This window comes from Mus caroli, unplaced genomic scaffold (assembly GCF_978045245.1).
Source record: "Mus caroli unplaced genomic scaffold, Mus_caroli_1 scaffold_4, whole genome shotgun sequence".
NCBI lineage: Eukaryota > Metazoa > Chordata > Mammalia > Rodentia > Muridae > Mus > Mus caroli.
Window position 1 is genome coordinate 26,749,493 of NW_028227259.1, and position 26,639 is coordinate 26,776,131.

Consider the following 26,639-nt stretch of genomic DNA (forward strand, 5'->3'; position numbering starts at 1 on the left):
GGACTGACTTCCTTCCTTCCTTCCTACCTTCTTTCCTTTTTTAAAAAAAATTCTCATGCTTACTTTGCCTCACTGTTAAGATAAAACAAAACAAACCTAACAACGGCGAAAGTGAAAAGAACAGACATCTTAAAATCCATTGGAAAACAAGGTAACCTGGGAAGGATGTCTCAAGCCTCATACTACCACATGGGGGGATAAGGCGAGAGGTCAACCTGGGATAGATTTGTGTTCTGAGGCAAGTCTGAGTTGCAGAGTGAGATCCTGTCTCAAGAACACAATAAACAAACAAACAAACAAACAAACACCAAGCCAAAACAAAGTCAATGCCTCTAGAGAACCCTAGGATTTGACTGCGTTAGTTCTGTGCACTCTGGCTTCGGAGAGACCCTGAGCTCCCAGGGGCTTCAGGGCTCATCTTGAAGCTTTTTCTTGGCTTACAGTCTCATTGTTGCTTTAGTGGTTGTATACAAAGAAGTTGGTTGGAGTTTTGAGGAGTAACTGAAATGCATCTCCTTCCAAGATTCCTGCCTAATATTACTTTCTTCTAAGAGAGAAGAGTCCCAGGGGAGATGCAGTTTGGAGGTGCTGTACTGTTGTCCCCTCATGATCAGTCATAGTGCCTCTTGACACAGCAAAGGCTCCAACCATTCTTACAGGGGAAATCTAGAATCATTATTTTTTCTCTTGGTCTTTTTTGAGATACGGTTTCTCTGTGTAACCATGACTGACCTGGAACTCACTCGATAGACCAAGTTGGCCTCAAACTCACAGAGATCAGCCTACCTCTGCTGGCATTAAAGGCATGAGCCACACTGCCCAGCTGAGACCTATTCATTCTCTTCTCTCCCAGGATACATATAATGTATAGAATAGGAAGGTACTCAGGAACACCGAACTTACTATTATTATTTGAACTATAACCTACAGTTGCCTCAAAGTCAGGATGATCCCCCTGTCTCACCCTCTTTGAGTATGTGATGGCAAGTGTGTTCCACAATGTCCCACAATAACTATTAGTTCTTAAGATGATCCACATACCATACTTAGAGTCTCCATGACATGAAGGACAGCCAAATAATTTGGTATCTGGCCACAATGTCAATCTAACATTTTGCGAAACCAAAATATCTTTAACTGTATATCAACTCAGAACATTGATGTTAATGCTGAGAAGGCCTTTTATATGCTGCTCAGGGTGAGGCGAGTGTTGCACTGCTAACAGTCATGTTTTTTAAAAGTGAATTCCTATGTTCTGCCTTGGCCTGACATTCGCTAGACAGTTCCTTGCTGTGGGTGTCCTGTGCATGGCAGAGTGTGGGGCAGCAGCCCCCTTGCCCCCCACATACACACACAGCCTCCTCACCTCTGACAAACTGTGACTGTGGGCAATGGCAGCAGACATGGCCAGCTGCTCTGTGAGGAGAGAGTTGCCTTTGGCTGAGAACTGCTGTCTTGCATCTGTCAGATGAGACTTTCTGGGTGGGGGCGGCCCTCATCATCCATGAGAGAAGAGCTCCATGTGGGCTGGTAGAGTGCTTGCCCAGCATAAACCCTGGGGTTGATCCCAAGCCCGGAAAAAACTGTGTATGGTGACGCACATCTGAATTCCTAATACTCTGGAGTTGGAGGCAGGAAGATCAGGAGTTAGGCCATTCTTGGCTGCACAGTGAGCCTGGGTTTCATGAGACCTTGCCTTGAACCACAAACTCCCGAACGAACAAACAAACAAGCAAAGAAAAGCCCCAGCTCCATGTGTCTTACCTTGTAGTGTTTGTGGCTGCGCTTGGACCACCAGCAGATTAAAAGTTAAACCTCATGATTTAGCAGTGGGATTCCACTTCATTGATTTTGTTTGTAAAGCTTTATAGGTTCTTGTTGAAAACTTGACTCCTTCATTTGAAGTGAAAACTGGCATGCAGGTTAGCTGAGTGAGAATTGTAATGTAGGAGATGTGGGGTCGGGAAAGGGAAGTTTCTCAGATTTATTAAGTAAGAAAGAGTTCACTGCAGGATCTGAGACCAGCTGAGCAGTGGCTTTTGATCTTCCTGGTTGTGATGCCTCTCTTCAGTGGCTGATCAATGTCTCTCTTTCTAGGCAGTGCTGGCTCTGGCAGCCTCTTGGACATCCCGGCAAGTTGGTGAACGCACACTAACGGGGATAGTTATAGACAGTGGAGACGGTGTCACCCACGTTATCCCAGTGGTAAGCACGGGGTTCTTATTTTACTCTCTGAGGTTTAAGCTGACCTGGGGTAAGAGAAGAAATGAAAAGGCAAATCAAAACGCAGCCTACTCAAGTAACATGCCAGCTTTTACGTGGTGTAGTAGAAACAGCTATGGGACCAACCGACTTCTTCCTTCCTTCCTTCCTTCCTTCCTTCCTTCCTTCCTTCCTTCCTTCCTTCCTCCCTCCCTCCCTCCCTCCCTCCCTCCCTCCCTCCCTCCCTCTCTCTCTCTCTCTTTCTTTCTTTCTTTCCTTCCTTCCTTCCTTCTTTCCTTCTTTCTCTCTTTCACCCTCTCTCTCTCTTTCTTTCTTTCTTTCTTTTTTTCTTTCCTTCCTTCTTTCTCTCTCTCTCTCTTTCACTCTCTCTCTCTTCCTTTCTTTCTCTTTCTCTCTCTCTCTTTTCCCTCCCTCCTTCCCTCCCTCCTTCCCTCCCTCCTTCCCTCCCTCCTTCCCTCCCTCCCTCCCTTTCTTTCTTTCTTTCTTTCTTTCTTTCTTTCTTTCTTTCTTTCTTTCTTTCTTTCTTTCTTTATTTCTTTCTTTCTTTCTTTCCTTCCTTCCTTCCTTTTTTCTTTCTTCTTCTCTTTTTCTCTTTCTTTCTTTCCTTCTTTCTTTCTTTCTCTCTTTCTTCCTCTCTCTCTCTCTCTCTCTCTCTCTCTCTCTCTCTCTCTCTCTCTCTCTCTTTCTCTCTCTCTGTTTATTGTGAGATAGGATTTTCTTATCTGGCTTGAACTGACAGACATCTATCTGCCTCTGCCTCTCAAGTGCTGGGATTCAAAGTATACGTCACCATGCCAGCCTTGGCAATGCGAATTTAGAGTTCAGGAAGGTGAGAAAGAGTTCAAAAAGTGGCTATGTTTGTGCCTTCGTTGGTTTTGCAATATGGAGCAAATTACGTAGTCACATGCTTTTTTTTGGCCAGGATTCTGCTGTATTCCCACGAGTGTCACGTGAGTGTCCTGGCTTGAATGAAAATGGTCCATAGGGAGTGGCACTGTTAGGGGGTGTGGCCTTTTGGAGGAAGTACATCACTGGGAATGGGCTTTGAGGTTTCAGATGCTCAAGCCAGGCCTATTGGGCTATTTATTCCTGCTGCCTGAGGATCCAGATATAGACCTCTCAGCTCCCTCTTCAGCACCATGTCTGCCTGCAGGCCACCATGCTTCCATCATGACAATAATGGACTAAACCTCTGAACTGTAAGCCACCCCAATTCAATGTTTCCCTTTATAAGAGTTTCGATGGCCATGGTGTCTTCACAGTAATAGAATTCCTAAGTAAGACACTCATCATTGGAGCTGCTGCAGTTAGACATCATTCTGATGTCAACGTCGAGGGTCAGTGACAGGCTCTGCTCATCTGGGGCTGAGGAGAACTTGCTCTTGCCTCTGAATGAATTCAAGAGTGACAATCACATTTGATTGCAGGGCTCCTTATGCTATCACCTTTGGGTTTTAAGTCGTTAGGGGAGTCAATGCAGGAGGCTTTCTCATCTTTCCTTTGGTCCAAGGGATGACTTAAAGGAATTATTTAAAAAATCAACAGTGTCAGTAGAAAGTCAGACAGTCATGATCATCCCCCTTCAGGTTTTCTCAGTAGCCATAGTTACGGTGTTAACCACAGTTATTTATGTTACCCATCGTTATAAACACACACATCAATTATATGAAGTTCTGTGGCTTGGTTTTGTTACTTGGAGGGTGTGTGTGTACTGTGTTTGCATGGAGTTGCATGCCATGATCATATGTAGTAGTCATATGAGCTTGTGGGCCTCACTTCTCTCTACCATGTGAGCTCCAGGGATCAAACTCAGGCCGAGCACCCTTATCTGCTAAGCTATTTTACCAGCCCTTAAATAAGTTTAAGTTTTGAAAAAAAAGTTATTTAATGATGTTTGTGTCTCTGTATGGGTTTGTGCACATGAATACAGGTTCCCCCAAGAGGCCAGAGGCATTGAAACCCCTGGAACTGGAGTTATTTTGTCTGCTGTCCGATATCAGCGCTGGCAACGGAGCTTAGTCTGCAGCAAGAGCAGTTCATGACCTTAGTCGCTGAGCCATTTCTCCAGCCTCCTAAATGTAAATTTAAAATGCAAATAAGAGAATTAAAAGATCCAAAACTGAGTGGGGTGGCACAAGCCTGTAATTCCAGCGTTTGAAAGGTGAAGGCAGGAGATTCAGAAGAGAAAGGTCATCCTTGGCTTAATACTGAGCTTAGGGCCAGCCCGGGATACGTGAGACCCGTGTCAACCAGCTTCACAAAATTGAACATCTTTTACCTTCATGTCGTGTGTGTATACACACCAAACAAACAAACAAACAAATAAACAAAACCCAACTTGGCTAAAGCCAAGCAAGACGGGTGAACTTCCTCTCTTGCTGCTTTGTGTCTGCTGAAAGGCTAAAGTCATGAAAGGCTTTATGGTCCCTGTCACCCTGTACCCCTGCCCACGTGTCCTCTTCATGGGAGGAGTGGACCCTTCAGAGCTGTCTCAGAGGCTGGCTCTGTGGGAGTTGCTGGAGGAGGTGCTGCCCCTCTGGCTTTCTCACTGCTGTGCTGCCTTGTAGAGCAGAGGGCCTTTGCTCCCAGTGCTGGAGCCCCAGGTCTGCCTGCACCCCTTCTCCATCATCTCCACACTGTGGGCCAGGGTGAGCAGAGGCCCTTCTATCACTTGTTCCCTTTGCCCAGGGTCAAGGGTCACTCAGAAAGTGTATGGTAGGAAGAAAAGACATTTCACATAGAGCCCAAGTCCAGAGAGAAAGGGTTTTGTAATTTATTACTGTAGATTCTTCTCCCATTTATAAAAATTAATTTGTTACTGATAATCTGGGTAAAGTTAAGAGAACAAAATTACTCATAAATCCATCTAGACAATCACACTATGAACTGCATAGCCTCTCAAGTGTTGGTTAAAATACACATGCACAAGCACAGAGAATATCTTCTGTCTAGTTTGTGTTCTAACAGTATAAATAATACTAAAGTTGTATTTTGCACATTCATTTAATGATACCTTTTCTGTATGGTCAAACATCCTATGAAAAATTGTCACCTAAAATCATGGTGTGTGATCTAAAGTGACATGGTGGTGACTGTCCTGCTGTTGGGTGCGAAGCACACTGAGAAGCCTACTTAATGCTGGCTTTAGGAATTGGTGTATGTGGGTCTCACGGGGTGATTGGGAAGATTCCATGTGTTAGAAGCTAATGTTTAATTGCTTGTACATACCGTTTCTCTAAAAATATTTTACAAATAGTTGTACTTTGCAGAAAGGACCAATGTTTTGTCTAGAAGTTAGGAGCATGGGGGAGGAGCCCAGGAGGACTTGGGGAGGTGATCCTTACAGCTTAGCATAGCTCTGTCTGTGCCTGTACTGATGGATGTAGTAAACACACACACACACACACACACACACACACACACACACACTCACACAGAGTACACACACAGTACACACACACACACACACACACACACACACACATGCGTGTACCCAGTATGGAGCTGTGGTTCATCTTCATGTCCTCTCTTTCCCCCTGGCCCTGTGGCACAGCGACCACAAAGTGCTAGTGTGAGAAACTGACCACCAGTGTCCCCACACCTGAGTCTCTGCAGACAAGCTGCATGGGTGGCCAGGCTTGTGGCTGCAGTGGCAAGTGTGTGCCCACAGAAGGTCAGTGAGGGGACTTTGGGCCCATCACTGCTGTGGGCAGGTGGACTCTAGGCACTCCTGCTAGTGGATGGCAGAGTTATTGTGGACTCCCACAGGCCCCTCACAGACATGCCTTTAGTAGCTCAGAAAGGCATCAGGGAGCATCCAGATCCTAAGATGCACTGGTCTTAGCTAGCACTGACTGGTTAGCTTCTTTGAATCACTTTCAATGTGCTGAACAGAGCCATGTCTTGAATCCTTATATCTGCCCTTAAAGCCCATGTGTGACCAGCTGGGTTTTATTTCATAGACACTGTAAATGCCCTCAGGGTATTTGCTCCACACTAGGGATGGAGGTTAGGATCCCTGACCCAGGGTTGGGATCCAGGCTTTGGGGATCACCGTCCTCTGTGCTTTTCCACAGTTGCTAACTTTGAGTTAGGAGCAGCTTCATCGGTGGTTTAACAGTGCACAGACAAAGCCTGTTCGGCCTACTTAGAGGAAAGCTTCACTGTCAGGTTAGCTCCTCTCTCAGGCAGCAGCACCTTTTACAAATGACCAATTCTGTGTCATTGCCTACATGTTCCTAATGGAAACATTTTGGTTGCTTATGGAGATTCAGGTTATTGGAGTCATTCAGAATTTTAAATATTAATGGAACTTCAGATGCTGTCATTTAAAAAGACCAGAGATACTGAACCTTATAAGTGGGAGCCATTAAATGCTAGTTCAGTGCTCAGAAGGGTGGACATCTGGGAAGGGGAGGGTGGGGACCTGCTGAGTGCACGGGCTCTGGACTGTGGTTAGTGACGTGGCTGTCCTGCCTCCTCTCGTCTTCTCTCCTCTCTTCTCCAGGCAGAAGGTTATGTAATTGGAAGCTGCATCAAACACATCCCAATTGCAGGTAGAGATATTACGTATTTCATTCAACAGCTGCTAAGGGAGAGGGAGGTGGGAATCCCTCCTGAGCAGTCACTGGAAACCGCAAAAGCCATCAAGGTAAAAACAGAAGGGAACCTGGCTGGTTTGGGGGTGAGGGAGATGGTGCTTGGGTGTTCCCCTCAATGTCACTGCCCCTCCTGCTCCCTTCCTGTCCCCCGAGAGTGTGGGCCTTGGTTGTTTTGCCATTGAGTTTCCTGTGCTGGGGACGTGAGACTCAGTGTGCTCTCCTACACAGAGAGCGGCTTCTGAGCTGGTGTTGAGCCACCGGTGTGTGGAGTAGAGCATTGTTTAATTGAAGCCTAATTAAACCAAACCTTCAATTAGCTGCATGCTGCTTCCCCATCTCCCTCCGTGCTTCCATTTAGAATCAGGAGGCGAGTCGCAGCAGTAGCTGTCAGGAATCCTGAGGTGTTTGCGTGCTTTGTGTCCTGAGAGTACACCTCAGAACCCTGCCAGTCTAGATCTCAGGGTCCTTAAACAGAATCCACCTGCCTGTCTCCAGACCTCAGTTACCTGTTACAGCAGTGACAGGAAAATGTGAACTTAGTAACAAAAGAACAAAGTGAAACTTAGTAACAAAAGAACAAAAGGTCATTATTTAGAGGGTCTACTTGACCTCACCCATCTTCCTATTGGTGTGGGCATGGCAGTTACAGACTTTTAAAAGGAATTTTTCTTCCCAGCTAGCAAAACTAAAACATTAAAAAAAAATCAAAATGCAAGAGATTCCTGAGTGTTCAAGGCTGGTTATCATATATCGAGAGGAGGGAGGGTTTTGTTTGAATCTGGAGAAGGGTCTGAGGTGGGGTATGACATGTGACCTCACACAGCTCTGGTTCTGAGCTGCAGCGTAGAGGGGTAACTCTCCTGCTGTTTCCTCTCAGCCAAGCATCTCTGGAGGTTGGTTAAATTCAAAGAGGCAGGGGACAAGATTTCTGAATTTTGGCTGATGCTAGTTGAGAACAATCCTTTTGGGATGGGACAGGTAGAGGGCTGGCTCCTACAGAAAAAAAATGCCACCTGTCCCTTCCTCGTGGGCTTGGGATTCCCAGGACTGGGGAGACTTGAAGTCCTCAAACAAAAGGGAAAAACTGGTCGTTCCATGGTGGGGAGAGATTTGAAAAGATGTCCTCAGACTTCTTTGTAGACTAAAATATTTCCAAGGTTTCCCCTCAGCCTTTGTTTCCTTTTCCTCAGTGGGAGCCATCTCTTGGCAGCCCCAGTGCTCTCGCCTGATTCTGCTCTTATTCTACAGTAGCTGCCAACTGATGTCATGATGTTTGCTTATTTCAGTCACCTAGTGTCTGACTCTGAGCTAGATGGCCTCTGAGAGGGATCTAAGTGTTTCATCGATTGTGTATCTCCAGTGTTGATCAAGTGACTTAGAATACCTAACCAGCAAGGTCAGGGGATCAAGCAGACATTTAACAGGAGGGAGGGCAGATAGCATTCCCTTACGCATGTGTGCACATTCTCTCTCTCTCTCTCTCTCTCTCTCTCTCTCTCTCTCTCTCTCTCTCTCTCTCTCTCTCTCATGCAGTTGGCTTCTGGGCCAAGCTTAGCTTGCTGTTCTTGTGGACAGTAGTGAGGCTGGCACCTGACAGGGAGCCTGAGGGGGCAAGCAAAGCCTGGGTGGAGACAAGGAGCTGATGTTTTATAGATAGATATTCTTTCAGACAATATGGCAACAGAATTAGGGAGAACATGGTAGTGATGTGTAACCATTGCAGAGAAAACAGACTTACTTACTCAAGTGTAGTCATGCTTAAGCTGAAAGACAACAGGACATATGCTTGATGGTTCAATCACACAAGAGTTACAGTGTAGGCAGAGATGAGTTCAGAGGTGTCTGTGAGATGTGGGTTCCTGTGTATTTGTCAGAGGGCAGAGGTGCGGGTACTTATCAATGCTTTGGCCATGTCTTTTTGTGTACATACAGGAGAAGTACTGTTACATTTGCCCGGATATTGTCAGAGAATTTGCTAAGTATGACGTAGATCCTCGGAAGTGGATCAAACAGTACACAGGGATCAATGCCATCAACCGGAAGAAGTTCATTATAGATGTTGGTTATGAAAGGTTCCTGGGACCAGAAATATTCTTTCACCCTGAGGTAAGATGTCTGAGTGTACTGAGTAGTGTATGTGGAGCGATGCTGCCCTCCAGTGTGCAGAAGGAGCAGTTCCCAGTAAAGGGACCCAGTGAGCAAGTTGGTTTCACATGGTGGTTCCCTCTGCAGAGTGGTTGCCTGGTGTGCCTTGCTGTAGGCTTACCCGCTTTAACAGTTAAGGTTGGGGTTATCCTGGGCATGAGGAAGATCTCTGAAGAGCAATAGAAGAAATGGATTTGAAACTGATCTCCAGGCACCTGTAGGAATAAAGCAGTCACTAATCTCAAGGTCTGTGTGCATTGATCCCTGTATGAAAGTAACAGTAAGACGGAGTGTTTTGTGACTGTGCGTGTAAAACCAGTGAATGCCCAGCTGGTGAACTGGCTCATAACTGTCTGCAACTCCAGCTCCAGGGGATATGCTGTCTTCTTCTGGTCTCTGCGGGCACTGCACTCAGATGCTCAAACCCACACCCAGACACACCCACACACATAACAAAGTACATAATTAAAAGTAAAAATGAAGTCTTAACATTTTGTTTGAAAATAGTTTGTGTTACTTGAGAAAGTGTATAATATTTCTTTCCTATTTATATAAAATATAGTTTGCCAACCCAGACTTTATGGAGTCCATCTCGGATGTTGTTGATGACGTCATACAGAGCTGTCCCATAGATGTGCGCCGGCCGCTGTATAAGGTATAAACTTCTTGGGTAAGGTGTTTTGAGTTCCTTCCCACATAAAAGGCCTGTAGTTGTTGGCTATCCATGTAGAAAGTCTTCATCACTGTTTTCCTGCTCCCGGCAGGAAACGAATTCCAGTTGTGTATAACTGAGAGCTTTGACTCAGAGAGGTGATGAGTGGGACGCTGGGAATATGACACAACCAACAGAGGGACTTTTCAAACTCTTTTCTTCCTCCCTTCCCCTCCCTCCTCTGCTTGAGCGCAGACCATGACTTTCCTGTCTCGCCCTCCCTAGCACTGGGGTTTCAAACCCTGTGTCTCCATGCCTGGCGTGAGCTGTCTTTTTGTCTTGACTGTCAAACTGGATTGAGTTACACAGCCTGAGCCATACACACCAATTGAAAGAGGAAGGTTTGCCCTGCTCAGGCTCTCTGGGAACCGCTCTTATTCTTTGCTGGGTATTTACGGTCAGTGCTGAGGTTAGCCCAGCAGTAAGTACAAATATGCATGTGGAGGAGTTTTTCAAAATTCTTTGATTGTCTGGAATTGTAAGAATGAAACGAGAGAAATCTAGTCATTGTTACATGAAATGAATAATGGCTGACAGCTGGTTAGCAAGAGCAGAAATTATCTTCAGATCAATTTGTGCATCAAATTGTGCATCAAACTAGTAGTGTATGCTCCACATACACTACTCAGTACACTCAGACATCTTACCTCAGGGTGAAAGAATATTTCTGGTCCCAGGAACCTTTCATAACCAACATCTATAATGAACTTCTTCCGGTTGATGGCATTGATCCCTGTGTACTGTTTGATCCACTTCCGAGGATCTACGTCATACTTAGCAAATTCTCTGACAATATCCGGGCAAATGTAACAGTACTTCTCCTGTATGTACACAAAAAGATGCATCAAGCCTTCATCCTCAGCTAACGTGCATGTGTGCATCGAGCCTTTGATTCAGCTTCATGACCTCACATTACACTATGCACACACAGGCATCTACATTTTAAACAGAGAAAGGTGCTTAGTGAAAATGTATTAACTACTGCTGTGTTCCATACTAGGTACTACATACCTTTTAAAGAATGGGGTAAATTCCCATGGAAAAGTCTTTGGTGGGAAAACAGCTATTGTCATCCAACTCATATGAGTATAGTGCAAGGGGTTTAATAGCTACTTGCATTTCCTTATTCTTATATATGTATTTTTTATTTACAGGATATTGCTGTGCAGTCTAGGTTGACTCTAAACTTGTAGTCATTTGCCTTAATGCTCTGTTTGTTGGATTATTTCTATAGCATTTCCGGGCTTTCATTAATCTTGTACTGAGAGTCACTATACAGTCACACACATACTTCCAGATTGAATTTTGTGTCTCGTTGCTTTCCAGGTCCTGTTGCTGTTGAGAAGCAACCTTGAGCTTCTTCCAGCTGAACAGATTATTCTTGAAAGCACATTACTAATTGTAGGCCTTAATCAATTAACAAATATCTGTGATGCATTGAGTGTGTATATGTTAGAGAACTGAATCAAACAGTTGCCTATGGCCACTCCCTGTAGGCATGCTGTTTCTGTCTGCATATCACAGTCAAACAGAGACGAGCCCTTGAAATACCAGTCCCTGTCCCAAAGCCCATACATACAGCTCTGAGTTAGTGAGGTTTCTGCATGTAGGGGGTCTAGAGTATACCGTGTCTTTGAACTTGTATGTATTTGGGAGGATCATGTTAACTGCTAAATGGCAAGGTTGGCTTTTGAACCAGTTTCCTGTATCTTTGATAAGTTTAGGCCTTCCCTACTGAGTCACTCTGCCCATCTCTGAAGAGATAGTGAGAAGAAAACCTTGCCTACTTCTCCCTAGGAGAACCACTCCTCCACTGTGGGCTGTAGAGGCTTTAGCTTGCCTGGCCATCCAGTTTGTGACAGTAACTAGTATACATGAGCTTCGTTTGTGTGTATAAGAAGGTAATAGATATACAGGAGTTGTCTCAGGGTTTCTATTGCTGTGATAAACACTATGACCAGAAACAACCCGAGGGATGAACAGTGTTTGGCTTCTGTGTCCCAATCACAACCCATCATGTAGGAATGCCAGGGTATGTGCTCAAGGCAGGAATCTTCAGCCAGGAGTTGGTGCAGAGGCCATAGAGGGATGCTCCTTACTGGCTTGCTCCCCGTGGCTTACACAGCCTGTTTTCTTATAGCATCCAGGTTCACTAGCCTAGGGATGGCTCCACCCCCCCAGAGACCTGGACCTTCGCATATCAAGGAAATGTATCACAGACTTAACCACAGGCCAATTTGGTGGGTGGGTGGGGGAGCATTTTTTAACAGGTTCTCTCTTTGGGTAGGCTGCTGGGTGGGTAGGGTGGCAGGGGGCAGGGTGCCAGGTCGGTATGGGGCTGCTAGTTGCTATTGTAGCATCAGAAGTGATAGAATTCAAGTCCCACTGAGCTGGGAAGGCTGAGGACAGTGAAGTTGGCCACACTATGTGTTGTTTTTAATGAAGCTTGAGCATTCTACTCTGGAGAGAGAGGAGAGTCAAAAGAGGCTGCCCCTCCTCTGTCTCCTGAGACATTCATTGCTGTAACTAGATTCTGACAGGAAATGGACCTTGGGGGTTCTTGTCTTTCTTAGGGCTGCAGCCATTGTGGCGCCTCAGTGAGTTTGACATTGTCTTGGGTTCTTTCAGGAAGCTGCCACTCCCTCCTTGGGCAGCCCTCGGGTCACTCTTCTTGCTCTGGCAGTGTTTGGTGGGCATCTCAGCTTCTACTACTACCACTAAGAAAGGGACTGCTTCCCGAAGCCAGGGTGTGATGAGAAAGTGGAATATTGAGAATTATGGATGCCCACTTGAAAAATATCCTGTGGCCTCAGTTTCACAGTGGCTAAATGTACAGACATATAGGTGTTTGAGTGTCTAAAGAAATTAGGTTAGAAGACACAATCTGTAGCACACACGGGTGTCTTTCTGTGCATAGCCCAATACCTGCTGTCTGTAGGGGGTGCCTCTTGTTTTCATTTTTGTTCTGAGGCCCTCTCTTCTTCATTCTTGCCAGTGACCTAGGCCCCTTTCACAGTGGGGCAGCAATCAGTGGATCAGAACGATTGGACAACATGGTCTAGGCCCAGGGAAACTCAGATTAGACAGGGGGAATAACACATTTGGTGGACCTTGATGGATTCCTGGATTGTAAAATGCCCTCTCCTAGGAGTGCGGATGTTATGTTCCTGATGTCATCCTCCTGTGTGCTTTCCCTCAGGTCTCACAGCTTTATCCAGACAGTGGAGAACTGATGGACGGAGTTTGGAGCAAGCTCCATGGTATCCTGTTCAGCCCTAGAGGTTATCTTTCTTCTTGTTTGGAGCCTTCTTCTTCCTTGAGTAATCCAGACTTGTGGGGCCAAGGCTGTTCTATTTTGCTCATTCAGCCTTGGTGATTTTCAGGGGGTTTCTTATGATTGAGTGGGTAAGAGGTGGCTCGCTTTAGACTGTGGAGTGACCCAAGACTTTGTTGGCCATCGAGCCAACATCTTGTCCAGGTTCTCAGGCAAGAAGAAAAACAACCAGTTAGAATAAAAGATGGCTCTGAAGATTTGGACTGTTCGCTTAGCTTTATGGGGGTATGGTTGACATAAAAACGGTGTGTGTTTGTGGTGTGGACAGGTTGATTTGATGTATGCATCCACTGCAGAAACCATGTTAAGCTGACTAATTCATTCACTTGCCACCTCATAGCTTGCTATGAGTGTGCATGTGTTGAGAAGCCTAAGAGCCACTGACAGCGAATTCCATGTACAGTAGACCTCACTATTAGACAGAAGCTTGTGTCCTGTTCCACAGATCCTCACATAGCTGGGCTGTGTTTAAAGAGGAGGTATATTAAATGCTTATTAAAAACATTTCTAGAGTTTGGCTAAGTTGACAGCTAGTGTCAGCAGCTAGCCCATTCTTGGATTATCCGGTATTTAGTATTTTGTCTGTTCTGCATGAAGGTGGACCAGTTATAATTGCTTTATCATGTAATTGGGTATCTTTTTCTCTAGTGTGTGTGTTGTCTTGAGTGCTTACTGATACTAGCTGTATTGTTAAATTTAAGGATATTTAATATGTATGTGGTGGTGTGCTTGTCTTTAGGAACTGATCAAAAAGCAGAAAATACTGAAATAATTAATAGGAACCACTGCAAGCTAAATGGCATTAAACGAACCATGCAGTTATGGTAACTGAAGGATGAGCAGCTTGCTTTTAATTAGAGGGATCAAGGCTTTGGGAAGGCACCTTCCAAGCCAGTCAGAGCTGGCCTCTCAGCAGGTGTGGGAGAGGCCTGCCTGGTATAGATTCCTGAGCACAGAGGCAGGGATCTAGTGGTGCATAAGGAATTCACCCTTCCTGAAGCCTGGGTGCAGCAGGGCCGGAAGGAGGTGGCAGTATGAGACATCTGTCATCCTGCTTTGGCACTAGGTCGGAAGGTGGGAAAATATCCTACTTGTTCTATTGTCAAGAAGATGTGATTGCATCTTGATGTGCTCGAAGTTGGCTTTTTCTATAACTAGTGGCTTGAATTGGGTCTAGTATAGTAATTATCTTAGTGCTTGTAAGTCAGAACAGCAGGATGCAGGGTGAACAAGCTGTGTATATTATCTATTGATGTTGAGTAGATCTGATATCTTCAATAGATGAAACAGAAAATTAGAAAACATATCTACTAGTGGTGTTTTATCTTTGTCTCTCCTTTCTCTCCCTTCAGTACTAGGGATAGAATGCAGGTCATTGTAGGCAAGCACTCTGCTAGTGAGCTACATCTCAACCCAGCATCCTTTACAAATGTCCCTTTCCAGTGAAACCAAATGCAAGTTCAAGATGCAAGCAGACGGAAGGCAGTGGTTTAGATTTGGACAGGGTCACGGGTTTAACAGTTACAGAACGTTTAAACCTACCCACAACATTTAAATGTGCTTCCTGCTAATTTACTCCAAAACACTAAGATTTCTTTACATCTTAGTGGGAAAGGAAGCCTGGTGTGAACAACTAGTCATGGCTGAATTCAGGTTTTTTTTTTTAATTTTTAATATTTTTATTACATATTTTCAACAATTACATTTCCAATGCTATCCCAAACGTCCCCCATAGCGCCCCCCACTTCCCTACCCACCCATTCCCATTCTTTTGGCCCTGGCATTCCCCTATATTGGGGCATATAAAGTTTGCAAGTCCAATGGGCCTCTCTTTCCATTGATGGCCGACTAGGTCATCTTTCCATACATATGCAGCTAGAGACAAGAGCTCCGGGGTTCTGATTAGTACATCATGTTGTTCCAACAATAGGGTTGCAGATCCCTTTAGCTCCTTGGGTACTTTCTCTAGCTTCTCCATTGGGAGCCCTGTGATACATCCAATAGCTGACTGTGAACATCCACTCCTGTGTTTGCTAGGCCCCGGCATCATCTCACAAGAGACAGTTATATTTGGGTCCTTTCAGCAAAACCTTGCTAGTGTATGCAATGGTGTCAGCGTTTAGAAGCTGCTTATGGGATGGATCCCTGGATACGGCAGTCTCTAAATGGTCCATCCTTTCATCACAGCTACGAACTTTGTCTCTGTAACTCCTTCCCTGGGTGTTTTGTTCCCAATTCTAAGAAGGTGCACAGTGTCCACACTTTGGTCTTCATTCTTCTTGAGTTTCATGCGTTTAGCAAATTGTATCTTATATCTTGAGTATCCTAAGTTTTGGGCTAATATCCACTTATCAGTGAATACATATTGTGTGAGTTCTTTTGTGATTGTGTTACTTCACTTAAGATGATGCCCTCCAGGTCCATCCATTTGGCTAGGAATTTCATAAATTCATTCTTTTTAATAGCTGAGTAGTACTCCATTGTGTAAATGTACCATAATTTCTGTATCCATTCCTCTGTTGAGGGACATCTGGGTTCTTTCCAGCTTCTGGCTATTATAAATAGGGCTGCTATGAACATAGTGGAGCATGTGTCCTTTTTACCGGTTGGGACATCTTCTGGATATATGCCCAGGAGAGGTATTGCTGGATCCTCCGGTAGTACTATGTCCAATTTTCTGAGGAACCGCCAGACTGATTTCCAGAGTGGTTGTACAAGCTTGCAATCCCACCAACAATGGAGGAGTGTTCCTCTTTCTCCACATCCTCGCCAGCATCTGCTGTCACCTGAATTTTTGATCTTAGCCATTCTGACTGGTGTGAGGTGGAATCTCAGGGTTGTTTTGATTTGCATTTCCCTGATGATTAAGGATGTTGAACATTTTTTCAGGTGCTTCTCTGCCATTCGGTATTCCTCAGGTGAGAATTCTTTGTTCAGTTCTGAGCCCCATTTTTTAATGGGGTTATTTGACTTTCTGGAGTCCACCTTCTTGAGTTCTTTATATATATATTGGATATTAGTCCCTTATCTGATTTAGGATAGGTGAAGATCCTTTCTCAATCTGTTGGTGGTTTTTTTGTCTTATTGATGGTGTCTTTAGCCTTGCAGAAGCTTTGTAGTTTCATGAGGTCCCACTTGTCAATTCTCGATCTTACAGCACAAGCCATTACTGTTCTATTCAGGAATTTTTCCCCTGTGCCCATATCTTCAAGGCTTTTCCCCACTTTCTCCTCTATAAGTTTCAGTGTCTCTGGTTTTATGTGAAGTTCCTTGATCCACTTAGACTTGACCTTAGTACAAGGAGATAGGAATGGATCGATTCGCATTCTTCTACATGTTAACAACCAGTTGTGCCAGTACCATTTGTTGAAAATGCTGTCTTTCTTCCACTGGATGTTTTTAGCTCCCTTGTCGAAGATCAAGTGACCGTAGGTGTGTGGGTTCATTTCTGGGTCTTCAATTCTATTCCATTGGTCTATTTGTCTGTCACTATACCAGTACCATGCAGTTTTTATCACAATTGCTCTGTAGTAGAGCTTTAGGTCCGGCATGGTGATTCCACCAGAGGTTCTTTTATCCTTGAGAAGAGTTTTTGCTATCCTAGGTTTTTTGTTATTCCAGATGAATTTGCAGATTGCACTTTCTAATTCGTTGAAGAATTGATTTGGAATTTTGATGGGGATTGCATTGAATCTGTAGATTGCTTTTGGCAAGATAGCCATTTTTACAATGTTGATCCTGCCAATCCATGAGCATGGGAGATCTTTCCATCTTCTGAGATCTTCTATAATTTCTTTCTTCAGAGACTTGAAGTTTTTATTATACAGATCTTTCACTTCCTTAGTTAGAGTCACGCCAAGATATTTTATATTATTTGTGACTATTGAGAAGGGTGTTGTTTCCCTAATTTCTTTCTCAGCCTGTTTATTCTTTGTGTAGAGAAAGGCCATTCATTTGTTTGAGTTAATTTTATATCCAGCTACTTCACCGAAGCTGTTTATCAGGCTTAGGAGTTCTCTGATGGAATTTTTAGGGTCACTTATATATACTATCATATCATCTGCAAAGAGTGATATTTTGACTTCATCTTTTCCAATTTGTATCCCTTTGATCTCCTTTTGTTGTCGAATTGCTCTGGCTAGGACTTCAAGTACAATGTTGAATAGGTATGGAGAAAGTGGACAGCCTTGTCTAGTCCCTGATTTTAGAGGGATTGCTTCAAGCTTCTCACCATTTACTTTGATGTTGGCTACTGGTTTGCTGTAGATTGCTTTTATCATGTTTAGGTATGGGCCTTGAATTCCTGATCTTTCCAAGACTTTTATCATGAATGGGTGTTGGATCTTGTCAAATGCTTTTTCCGCATCTAACGAGATGACCATGTGGTTTTTGTCTTTGAGTTTGTTTATATACTGGATTACGTTGATGGATTTCCGTATATTGAACCATCCCTGCATCCCTGGGATGAAACCTACTTGGTCAGGATGGATGATTGTTTTGATGTGTTCTTGGATTCGGTTAGCAAGAACTTTATTGAGGATTTTTGCATCAATATTCATAAGGGATATTGGTCTGAAGTTTTCTATCTTTGTTGGGTCTTTTTGTGGTTTAGGTATCAGAGTAATTGTGGCTTCATAGAATGAGTTGGGTAGAGTACCTTCTGTTTCTATTTTGTGGAATAGTTTGTGAAGAACTGGGATTAGATCTTCTTTGAAGGTCTGATAGAACTCTGCACTAAACCCATCTGGTCCTGGGCTTTTTTTAGTTGGGAGACTATTAATGACTGCTTCTATTTCTTTGGGGGATATAGGGCTGTTTAGATCATTAACCTGATCTTGATTCAACTTTGGTACCTGGTATCTGTCTAGGAACTTCTCCATTTCATCCAGGTTCTCCAGTTTTGTTGAGTATAGCCTTTGGTAGAAGGATCTGATGGTGTTTTGGATGTCTTCAGGATCTGTTGTTATGTCTCCTTTTTCATTTCTGATTTTGTTAATTAGGATGCTTTCCCTGTGCCCTCTACTGAGTCTGGCTAAGGGTTTATCTATCTTGTTGATTTTCTCAAAGAACCAGCTCCTTGATTGGTTGATTCTTTGAATAGTTCTTCTTGTTTCCACTTGGTTGATTTCGCCCCTGAGTTTGATTATTTCCTGCCGTCTACTCCTCTTGGGTGAATTTGCTTCCTTTTGTTCTAGTGCTTTTAGGTATGTTGTCAAGCTGCTAATGTGTGCTCTCTCTAGTTTCCTTTTCGAGGCACTCAGAGCTATGAGTTTTCCTCTTAGAAATGCTTTCATTGCGTCCCATAAGTTTGGGTATGTTGTGGCTTCATTTTCATTGAACTCTAAAAAGTCCTTAATTTCTTTCTTTATTCCTTCCTTGACCAAGGTAGCATTGAGAAGAGTGTTGTTCAGTTTCCACGTGAAGGTTGGCTTTCTATTATTTATTTTGTTATTGAAGATCAGCCTTAGTCCATGGTGATCTGATAGGATGCATGGGACAATTTCAATATTTTTGTATCTGTTGAGGCCTGTTTTGTGACCAATTATGTGGTCAATTTTGGAGAAGGTACCATGAGGTGCTGAGAAGAAGGTATATCCTTTTGTTTTAGGATAGAATGTTCTGTAGATATCTGCCAGATCCATTTGATTCATAATTTCTCTTAGTTTCTCTGTGTCCCTGTTTAGTTTCTGTTTCCATGATCTGTCCATTGGTGAAAGTGGTGTGTTGAAGTCTCCCACTATTATTGTATGAGGTGCAATGTGTGCTTTGAGATTTACTAAAGTTTCTTTAATGAATGTGGCTGCCTTTGTATTTGGAGCATAGATATTCAGGATTGATAGTTCCTCTTGGAGGATTTTACCTTTGCTGAGTATGAAGTGTCCCTCCCTGTCTTTTTTAATGACTTTGGGTTGGAAGTCAATCTTATCAGATATTAGAATGGCTACTCCAGCTTGTTTCTTCCTACCATTTGCTTGGAAAATTGTTTTCCAGCCTTTCATTCTGAGGTAGTGTCTATGTTTTTCTCTGAGATGAGTTTCCTGTAAGCAGCAAAATGTTGGGTCTTGTTTGTGTAGCCAGTTTGTTAGTCTATGTCTTTTTATCGGGGAGTTGAGTCCATTGATATTAAGAGATATTAAGGAAAAGTAATTGTTGTTTCCTGTTATTTTTGTTGTTAAAGTTGGCATTCTGTTCTTGTGGCTGTCTTTTTGTAGGTTTGTTGAGGGATTACCTTCTTGTTGTTTCTAGGGCGTGGTTCCTGTTCTTGTATTGTTTTTTTTCTGTTATTATCCTTTGAAGGGCTGGATTCGTGGAGAGATAATGTGTGAATTTGGTTTTGTCCTGGAATACTTTGGTTTCTCCATCTATGTTAATTGAGAGTTTGGCTGGGTATAGTAGCCTGGGCTGGAATTTGTGTTCTTTTAGTGTCTGTATAACATCCGTCCAGGATCTTCTGGCTTTCATAGTCTCTGGTGAAAAATCTGGTGTAATTCTGATAGGCTTGCCTTTATATGTTACTTGGCCTTTTTCTCTTACTGCTTTTAGTATTCTATCTTTATTTAGAGCATTTGTTGTTCTGATTATTATGTGTCGGGAGGTATTTCTTTTCTGGTCCAGTCTATTTGGAGTTCTGTAGGCTTCTTGTATGTTCATGGGCATCTCTTTCTTTAGATTTGGGAAGTTTTCTTCTATAATTTTGTTGAAGATGTTTGCTGGTCCTTTGAGTTGAAAATCTTCATTCTCATCCACTCCTATTATCCGTAGGTTTGGTCTTCTCATTGTGTCCTGTATTTCTTGGATGTTTTGAGTTAGGATCTTTTTGCATTTTACATTTTCCTTGATTGTTGTGCCGATGTTCTCTATGGAATCTTCTGCACCTGAGATTCTCTCTTCCATCTCTTGTATTCTGTTGCTGATGCTCGTATCTATGGTTCCAGATTTCTTTCCTAGGGTTTCTATCTCCAGTGTTGCCTCATTTTGGGTTTTCTTTATTGTGTCTACTTCCCTTTTTAGGTCTAGTATGGTTTTGTTCATTTCCATCATCTGTTTGGATTTGTTTTCCTGTTTTTCATTAAGGACTTCTACGTGTTTGATTAGGTTATCCTGTTTTTCTTTAAGGATTTGAAACTCTTTAGCTGTGTTCTCCTGCAATTCTTTAAGGGATTTTTGTGCTTCCTCTTTAATGTCTTCTACCTGTTTACCAGTGTTCCTTTGTATTTCTTTAAGTGTGTTATTAAAGTCCTTCTTGAAGTCCTCTACCATCATCAGGAGATATGCTTTTAGATCCGTGTCTAGCTTTTCCGGTGCGTTGGGGTGCCCTGGACTGGGCGAAGTGGGAGTGCTGGGTTCTGATGATGGTGAGTGTTCTTGGTTTCTGTTAGTAAGATTATTACGTTTACCTTTCGCCATCTGGTAATCTCTGGGGTTAGTTGTTGTCATTGTCACTGTTTAAAGATTGGAGCAGAAGCTGTGTTCCACTCACCAGCAGTCTCAAAATCCTGTGGCGGGGGTTGTGGGTAGCTGGCAGTACTCCGGTGCTGGTATAGCCGGTAGAGGCCTGTGGTCCTACTCAGGCCGGTTTTCTGCTTCCCTAACTAATGCAGTCTCAGGTCCCGCGCGCAATTGGATTGAAGCAGAAGCTGTGTTCCACTCTCCAGAAGTCTTAAGATCCTGTGGCAGGTGTTGTGGGTAGCTGGCGAGTGTCAGCCGACCCTGCGCCCTAGCTATCCCGGTGCTTTTCTGACCAGAAGAGGCTTGTGGCCCTATGTAGGCCGAGTTTCGCCCTCCCCAACCAAAGCAGTCTCAGGTCCCGCGTGATTGGACTGGAGCAGAAGCTGTGTTCCACTCACCAGCAGTCTCAAAATCCTGTGGCGGGGGTCGTGGGTAGCTGGCGGGTGTCAGCCGACCCTGCGCTCTAGCTACCCCGGTGCTGATCCGGCCGGATGAGGCCTGTGGCCCTACTCTCGAATTCAGGTATTTTAATGCAGGGGTAGGATGATAAGTGATAAGTTCTCTCACGATGCCCTGCCGGGGTGTCTGCTGGCTGCTCGCTAGGCTCAGCACAGGCGCTCAGGAAGCAGGGATTCAGTGGCATCTAGTGAGGTGAGCATAATGACGGATGGGCACCCGGTTTGAGCCCAGTTTGGTGCCTCAGGGGCTTCCTGGAGCTCATGCTCCCCATGGGGTTGTACCACAGTGGACGTGGCTGCAGTTCTGGCATCCAGGGCAGTTCCAGTGGCCAAATGTGGCTGCTGCATCCTTCAAATGTGGTTGCAACAAGAAGGCATATAACATTTTGTTTAATTTAAATTGATACAGATATAAATAGAAATATTGGACTAAGGGCTACACTGTGGGACAGCTCAGACTGGTGTCCCCCAGGCTGGTGTGATCTGCTCAGAACAGGGAACACAAAGATGGGAACTAAAATGTAATCTTTGCAAGGTGGTGACACACACTTTTAATCCTGGCTCTCAGTAAGGAGAGGCCAGCAGATCTCTGAGTTCCAGGCCAGTCTGGTCTACAGAGTAGGTTCTGAGACAGCCAGGGCTACAAAGAGAAATTGCCTTGGAAAACAAAAACAAAAACAAAAATGAGAGCTGGCTTGCTAGTTAAGAACATGTATTGCACAGGATCCAGCACCCACACTGGGGACTCATAACAGTGTGTACCCCAGATCCAGGGTTCCAATGCCCTCTTTTGGCCTCTGCAGGCACCAGTACATATGTGTAACATGCACATACAGAAATGTGCACATGCATACACATAACTAAAAAAGTAAAATAAATCTTTAAGGAGAAGAGTGTTTGCAGAGCCAGGAGCAGAGTGTGCTGTGGGTGGGAAGGGACTCAGCATCCCTGGGCCTGATATTTATATACACAGTAGTGATTGAGAAGCCTGAGGCTTGCCCAAAGCCAGATCACGTGGGACCTGAAGGAGACGGGTGTGCCACTGTGTGCTGGCTGGGATTCTCAGGGAAGACATGGCCTTGCAACAGAGGTAGAGATTGAGTTTGTCCCGAGGGCCACTGAGGACTTTGGAAGGATACACAGTGACTCCAGTGGAGAAAAATGACTGTGTCATCACCTGCATCAGTGTGTCACCTCTGTTAGCTACACCTGGGTTCCTGTGTGCTTCAGTCACAAGGTGTGATAGTGTGACAGTTCAACACACACAATCACCCTCAAAGTCAAGTCTCAGAGCACTGGAAGACAACTGTCCCTGGCCTGCCTGGTCACTGTCCCCACAGGATCAGAGGCCAAAGGAATGCAAATGAAGGAAAAAGAAGTCATGTAAGTGATTCCTGCAGATTCCTGCAGCCCCTAAAGCCAGCCTGAACATTTGCTTGGATTTCAAAAGGGGCATGGTTGGGTGTCTCACAGTTAGGGGTTTTCTCAAATGTGCACTTTTAGTTGTCAGCTGAGCCTGTAGCTGCTGTGACATCTAAACTGCAAGAGAGGAGAGGCAGCCTGTCTTGAAGCGTGCTTCTTTTTTCCTGGCCTGTGCTGGTTTGCAAGCGTCCTCCTTTTCTCCTGTGTTGTGGGGAGATTGGACCTAGGGCCTTGTATATGCTAGGCAAGTTTGGTAGTGCCGCTGAGCTGCGTTCCAGTCCCTTCACATTGTTTTTGAGACAAGCGAAGCTGGTAAAGGTGGCCTCAGACTTGCTCTTTGGCCCAGGCAGGTCTTGAGCTTTCAATCCTTTTCCCTCAGATTCCAGAGTAGCTTGGAGTACAGTCCTGCAAGACCAGGTCTTGCCTGAGTGGTTAACACTGTATCTGCAGTTACACATGATGGCGCACAGGTGGCGCCATGTGTCTGTCAAACTGAACTCAAAGTCAAGTGTGAGCTGAGCTGCACTGATGTTCCAGGAGCCGGAAGTATGGTTGCTTTTGATGTTGTGATATTTTTTGAACAGGTATGGGAAATGAGACTTAGTGCTTGCACTTGGCCAGCCGCTTACGCCCGAGCCATACCCCCAGTCCATATTGTATATTGACAATGAACTTGCTGGTGGTAAAGCTTTTTATTTTAAACCTTTCTGACTTACACTTCAGAAGGCTGTCAGGTTGTGTGTGTGTATCTAATGTTGTGTCATGGCATTTTCTACCAGCAGAAAGAGGGCACACTTTGCAAAGGTAACTTAAAATGGAGACTTTTGGTAGGAAGGTAATTTTAGAAGGGCTCTTGATAAAAATATCTAGACAAGACAGTGGGTTTCATGAACACTTGACACCCTCACACTGTGCAAAGGGACACAGCAGATCCATCCAGAGCCACTTGGGGAGCGGTGAAGCAGAGGGAGGGGGTGGCCAAAGTATTAGAATGTAAAAATGGACGTCTTCATAAGAATTTTAGACTCTGTAGGTGGGCAAAGGCCTTATCTCTAATTTAAAGTGCACATTCAATTTGGTAAACTTCAGGCATGCCAGAAATGAGTGTAAGAACGCAGATGTCACTTGTATCCCTGATTGTCAGTTATTGACCATCAGTTATTGACCATCAGTTATTGATCATCAGTTATTGATCATCAGTTATTGATCATCAGTTATCGATTATCAGTTATTGCTGAGCTTTTCTTGCGGCTCTGAGTTAGAAGAAGGAGGATGGATGTGTCCCGTCATGGTTCTATCTGTGTCCTGTGTGTTCACTCAGCAGTGTTGTAAAAACGCCCTTAATAGAGCAAACTCTCCAGAAACATCATCCTTCATGAAGTTGGTTCAGTGCTGACCCTTCCCTGTTTTTGAGTACTTGGTGTTTTTCTGAACTTACATCCCGTTTTTTCTTTACTTTGTTATGTTTTAGGGCATATGCTAGCCTGAGGCTGGCTCTAGGGGCCGCCTCTCCTTCAGATATTTTGGAGTTGGGTGGTTCTACTTTGAGAACCTGCTGACTGGAGAAGGTCTGATCCCTACCTGACTAAGATGCTTTCTGACATCTCCAGGCCTGTGACTACATTTAGATTTTCAATGGCAGTGTTAAGTGGTTTGCAGAGTTCCTGGGTATCCAGCAGGATCTGATGGAGTGAGGTGATTGTTAGTGAGAGATGCTTGCTTTCTGTTGGGCTTCCTTAGAGAGACACACTGAGCTCTGCTCCTGCTGAGAGCTTCTGAGGAAGCTGTCTGTATCTCTCTGTCTTCATGGTCAGGAGCGGCTGCTCCAGAGCAGACAGCTGTGTAGCAGCCAAGTCACCTGTGGGCAGCATGAGGCCTGGGTCCCTAGTTTCTTGGCCTTTCTTGCTTGGAGGAGACTCACATAGGGATGTTGTGATGTCAGAGGTTAGTCAGCTGATGTAACTGCAGAGTGCCTGTAAAGGCACACAGCAGCATTTGGCACTTAGGAAATATGTGCAGGGCTAGGTAGTTCAGTTTCTAAGTAAGCATATGTTTTCCTGTTCTCCCAAGCTCTGAGTTATGCAGGTCTACAACACTGAGATCTTACAGCACTGCAGAGTACTAGGGTATTCTGGTGATCATTTACTTCATTCCCTAGTGGATTATTATTATTTTTTAATTAAGAAATCCATTGCAAAGACATGACAAGTAATTGTAAAATTGAGCTGGGTCTTGGACTGGAGGGGAAAAAGGATGTAAAAGTTATTAAAAGGCAAAGAAACAAGATATTGAAGAAGCAGTACTTATGAATGCAGCTTTGAAGATGGCCACTGCAATGTGGGACAGTTTTAGTGTGCACACACCTAAAATGTTTAGGAGGAAGCATGATGCTCTCAGGTGGTTAGACAAAGTTGAGGATAAGAGGAATGGTGACTGACCTAGTGTCCTTGGAAGAGCCACCTGTTATTGCCCGCGCTTTTGTTCCCCCTGGTAAGAACACGCTCAGGGCAACCGGAATCTTCTGCGGCACAAGCTTTATTGCTTACCCCTTCAGGAGCCAGTGGAGAAGAGAGCCAGAGAGAGAGAGAGAGATAGAGAGATTGATAGAATGGCGGAAACCCGTCCCTTTTATGGAGGACTGTCCTCCGCCTCGGACATGTCGCTCCCTGATTGGCTGCAGCCCATCGGCCGGAGTTGTCATCACGGGGAAGGCAGAGCACATGGGGTGGGAAACTACCCCGGCGCATGCACAGATGGTTTGATTACATGGGTGCCAGTGCCATCAGCGCCATCTTGTAATGGCGAATGTGAGGGCGGCTCCTTACAACCTGTGTTACAGGAAGGGACCGTGACCGACTCAGTGTCTTTTGACCGACTTAGTGTCTTTCACTAGCTTGGTGAAGATGAACTATTGAGATGGTTACCAGACCATATGCGTGTCCCCAGCCCCAATAGTGATCCTTTATGAAGAAGGTAGAATCACTATTAAATTCAGCTATTGTACCAAGATCTTCTATGTGAACTGAATTGCATTGTAAGTCCCATTCTGTGTTTGATCAGTTTTCTGCCTCAACAAACCAGTTCACAAACAAGCCTGTGGGCCTTCCTGATCCAGATGACTGCTCACAGGGTGACTCACTAGGAAGACTCAGGGGGAGTAAGGACAACCAGTGGGTTCTCAAAATGTGGTACTTCTCAGGTGATCCATCACCATTATCACCATACTTCTTGCTGCTTTCAGGGACTTCATTTTCCTAAGCTTCACTCTTGCTGTAATATTGACCCACACATTTACACACGATGCACTTTGTACAACTAAATGCCCTTAGAGACTTCTATGCCTGTGCACTGTGACAGCCAGGGGAGCACTGTGAAAGCCAGGGGAGCACTGTGAGAGCCACGGGAGCATTGTGACAGCCAGGGGAGCAATGTGACAGCCAGAGAGTACTGTGTCAGCCAGGGGAGCACTGTGACAACCAGATAGTACTGTGTCAGCCAGGGGAGCACTGTGACAGCCAGGGGAGCACTGTGACAGCCAGGGGAGAACTGAGATAACCAGGAGTGCACTGTGTTGGCCAGGGATACAGCCTCTTCCCTTAGCAAGCACTATCACTGGGAAAAGGCACTAAACTCCTAAAGTTGCATTGGGCAGACCATGGGCCACACTGGGAACATTCTCTGGCACAAGAAAGGGCTCATACCTCTAAATCTAAAGATTCTTAAAGGGGCCTATGACTTTGAAAAAGTTTTAAAAATGTAAAAATCACATTTTAAGATATGAACTTCCTGTCATTCTAGAGAAAGACATTTTAGAAACAATATTTGGGACCTACTAACAACATTCATTTCATGTTTTCCAAGAAAATGAACCGTGCATGCTTTATACATTTAAAAAAGTGAAAGACTGGGTTGGGGAGATGCCTCAGTGGGTAAAAGGACTTGCTGTATATATGTAAGTAACCCAGGTTAGGGTGGCAATCTGCATCCATAACCCAGGTTAGGGTGGCAGTCTCTCTGTGATCTTAGTCTCCTCAGATGAGGTAGGAGGCAGATAGGAGACTCCCTGGAAAGTCATGGGGCAGCCATCCTGAGGTATAGAGTGAACAAGAGTGTGGGTTTCTTGTAGGCTTTCCTAAGGCTATGGGTAGGCTATTAGAGCTGAAATTTCTACATAAACTCATGTTAGAGCTGGACTATGTATCAAGGCAGAAGACTAGATCTGAGATGGCTTTACAGGACTCTGCTCTTCTGCCTCTGTCTCTACTGCCTGCTCTACATATCTCACCTCAGCAGCT

At 44.5% G+C, this 26,639-nt stretch overlaps 1 protein-coding gene across 6 annotated transcripts in view; it reads left to right on the top strand.

Annotated features, from left to right (window-relative positions):
• The window catches only part of LOC147005065 (actin-related protein 3B-like), a 173,147-nt gene that overhangs the window by 143,289 nt on the left and 3,219 nt on the right, over positions 1 to 26,639 (top strand). For 4 of the 6 annotated variants that reach the window (XM_085836535.1, XM_085836536.1, XM_085836539.1 and 1 more), the window contains 4 exons: positions 2,098 to 2,205; positions 6,731 to 6,874; positions 8,757 to 8,930; positions 9,532 to 9,624. In XM_085836535.1, the coding sequence (XP_085692661.1) occupies positions 2,098 to 2,205; positions 6,731 to 6,874; positions 8,757 to 8,930; positions 9,532 to 9,624 (519 nt within the window). The remainder of the gene's footprint in view (positions 1 to 2,097; positions 2,206 to 6,730; positions 6,875 to 8,756; positions 8,931 to 9,531; positions 9,625 to 26,639) is intronic. The other 2 variants (XM_085836534.1, XM_085836538.1) reach the window with 2 other exon arrangements.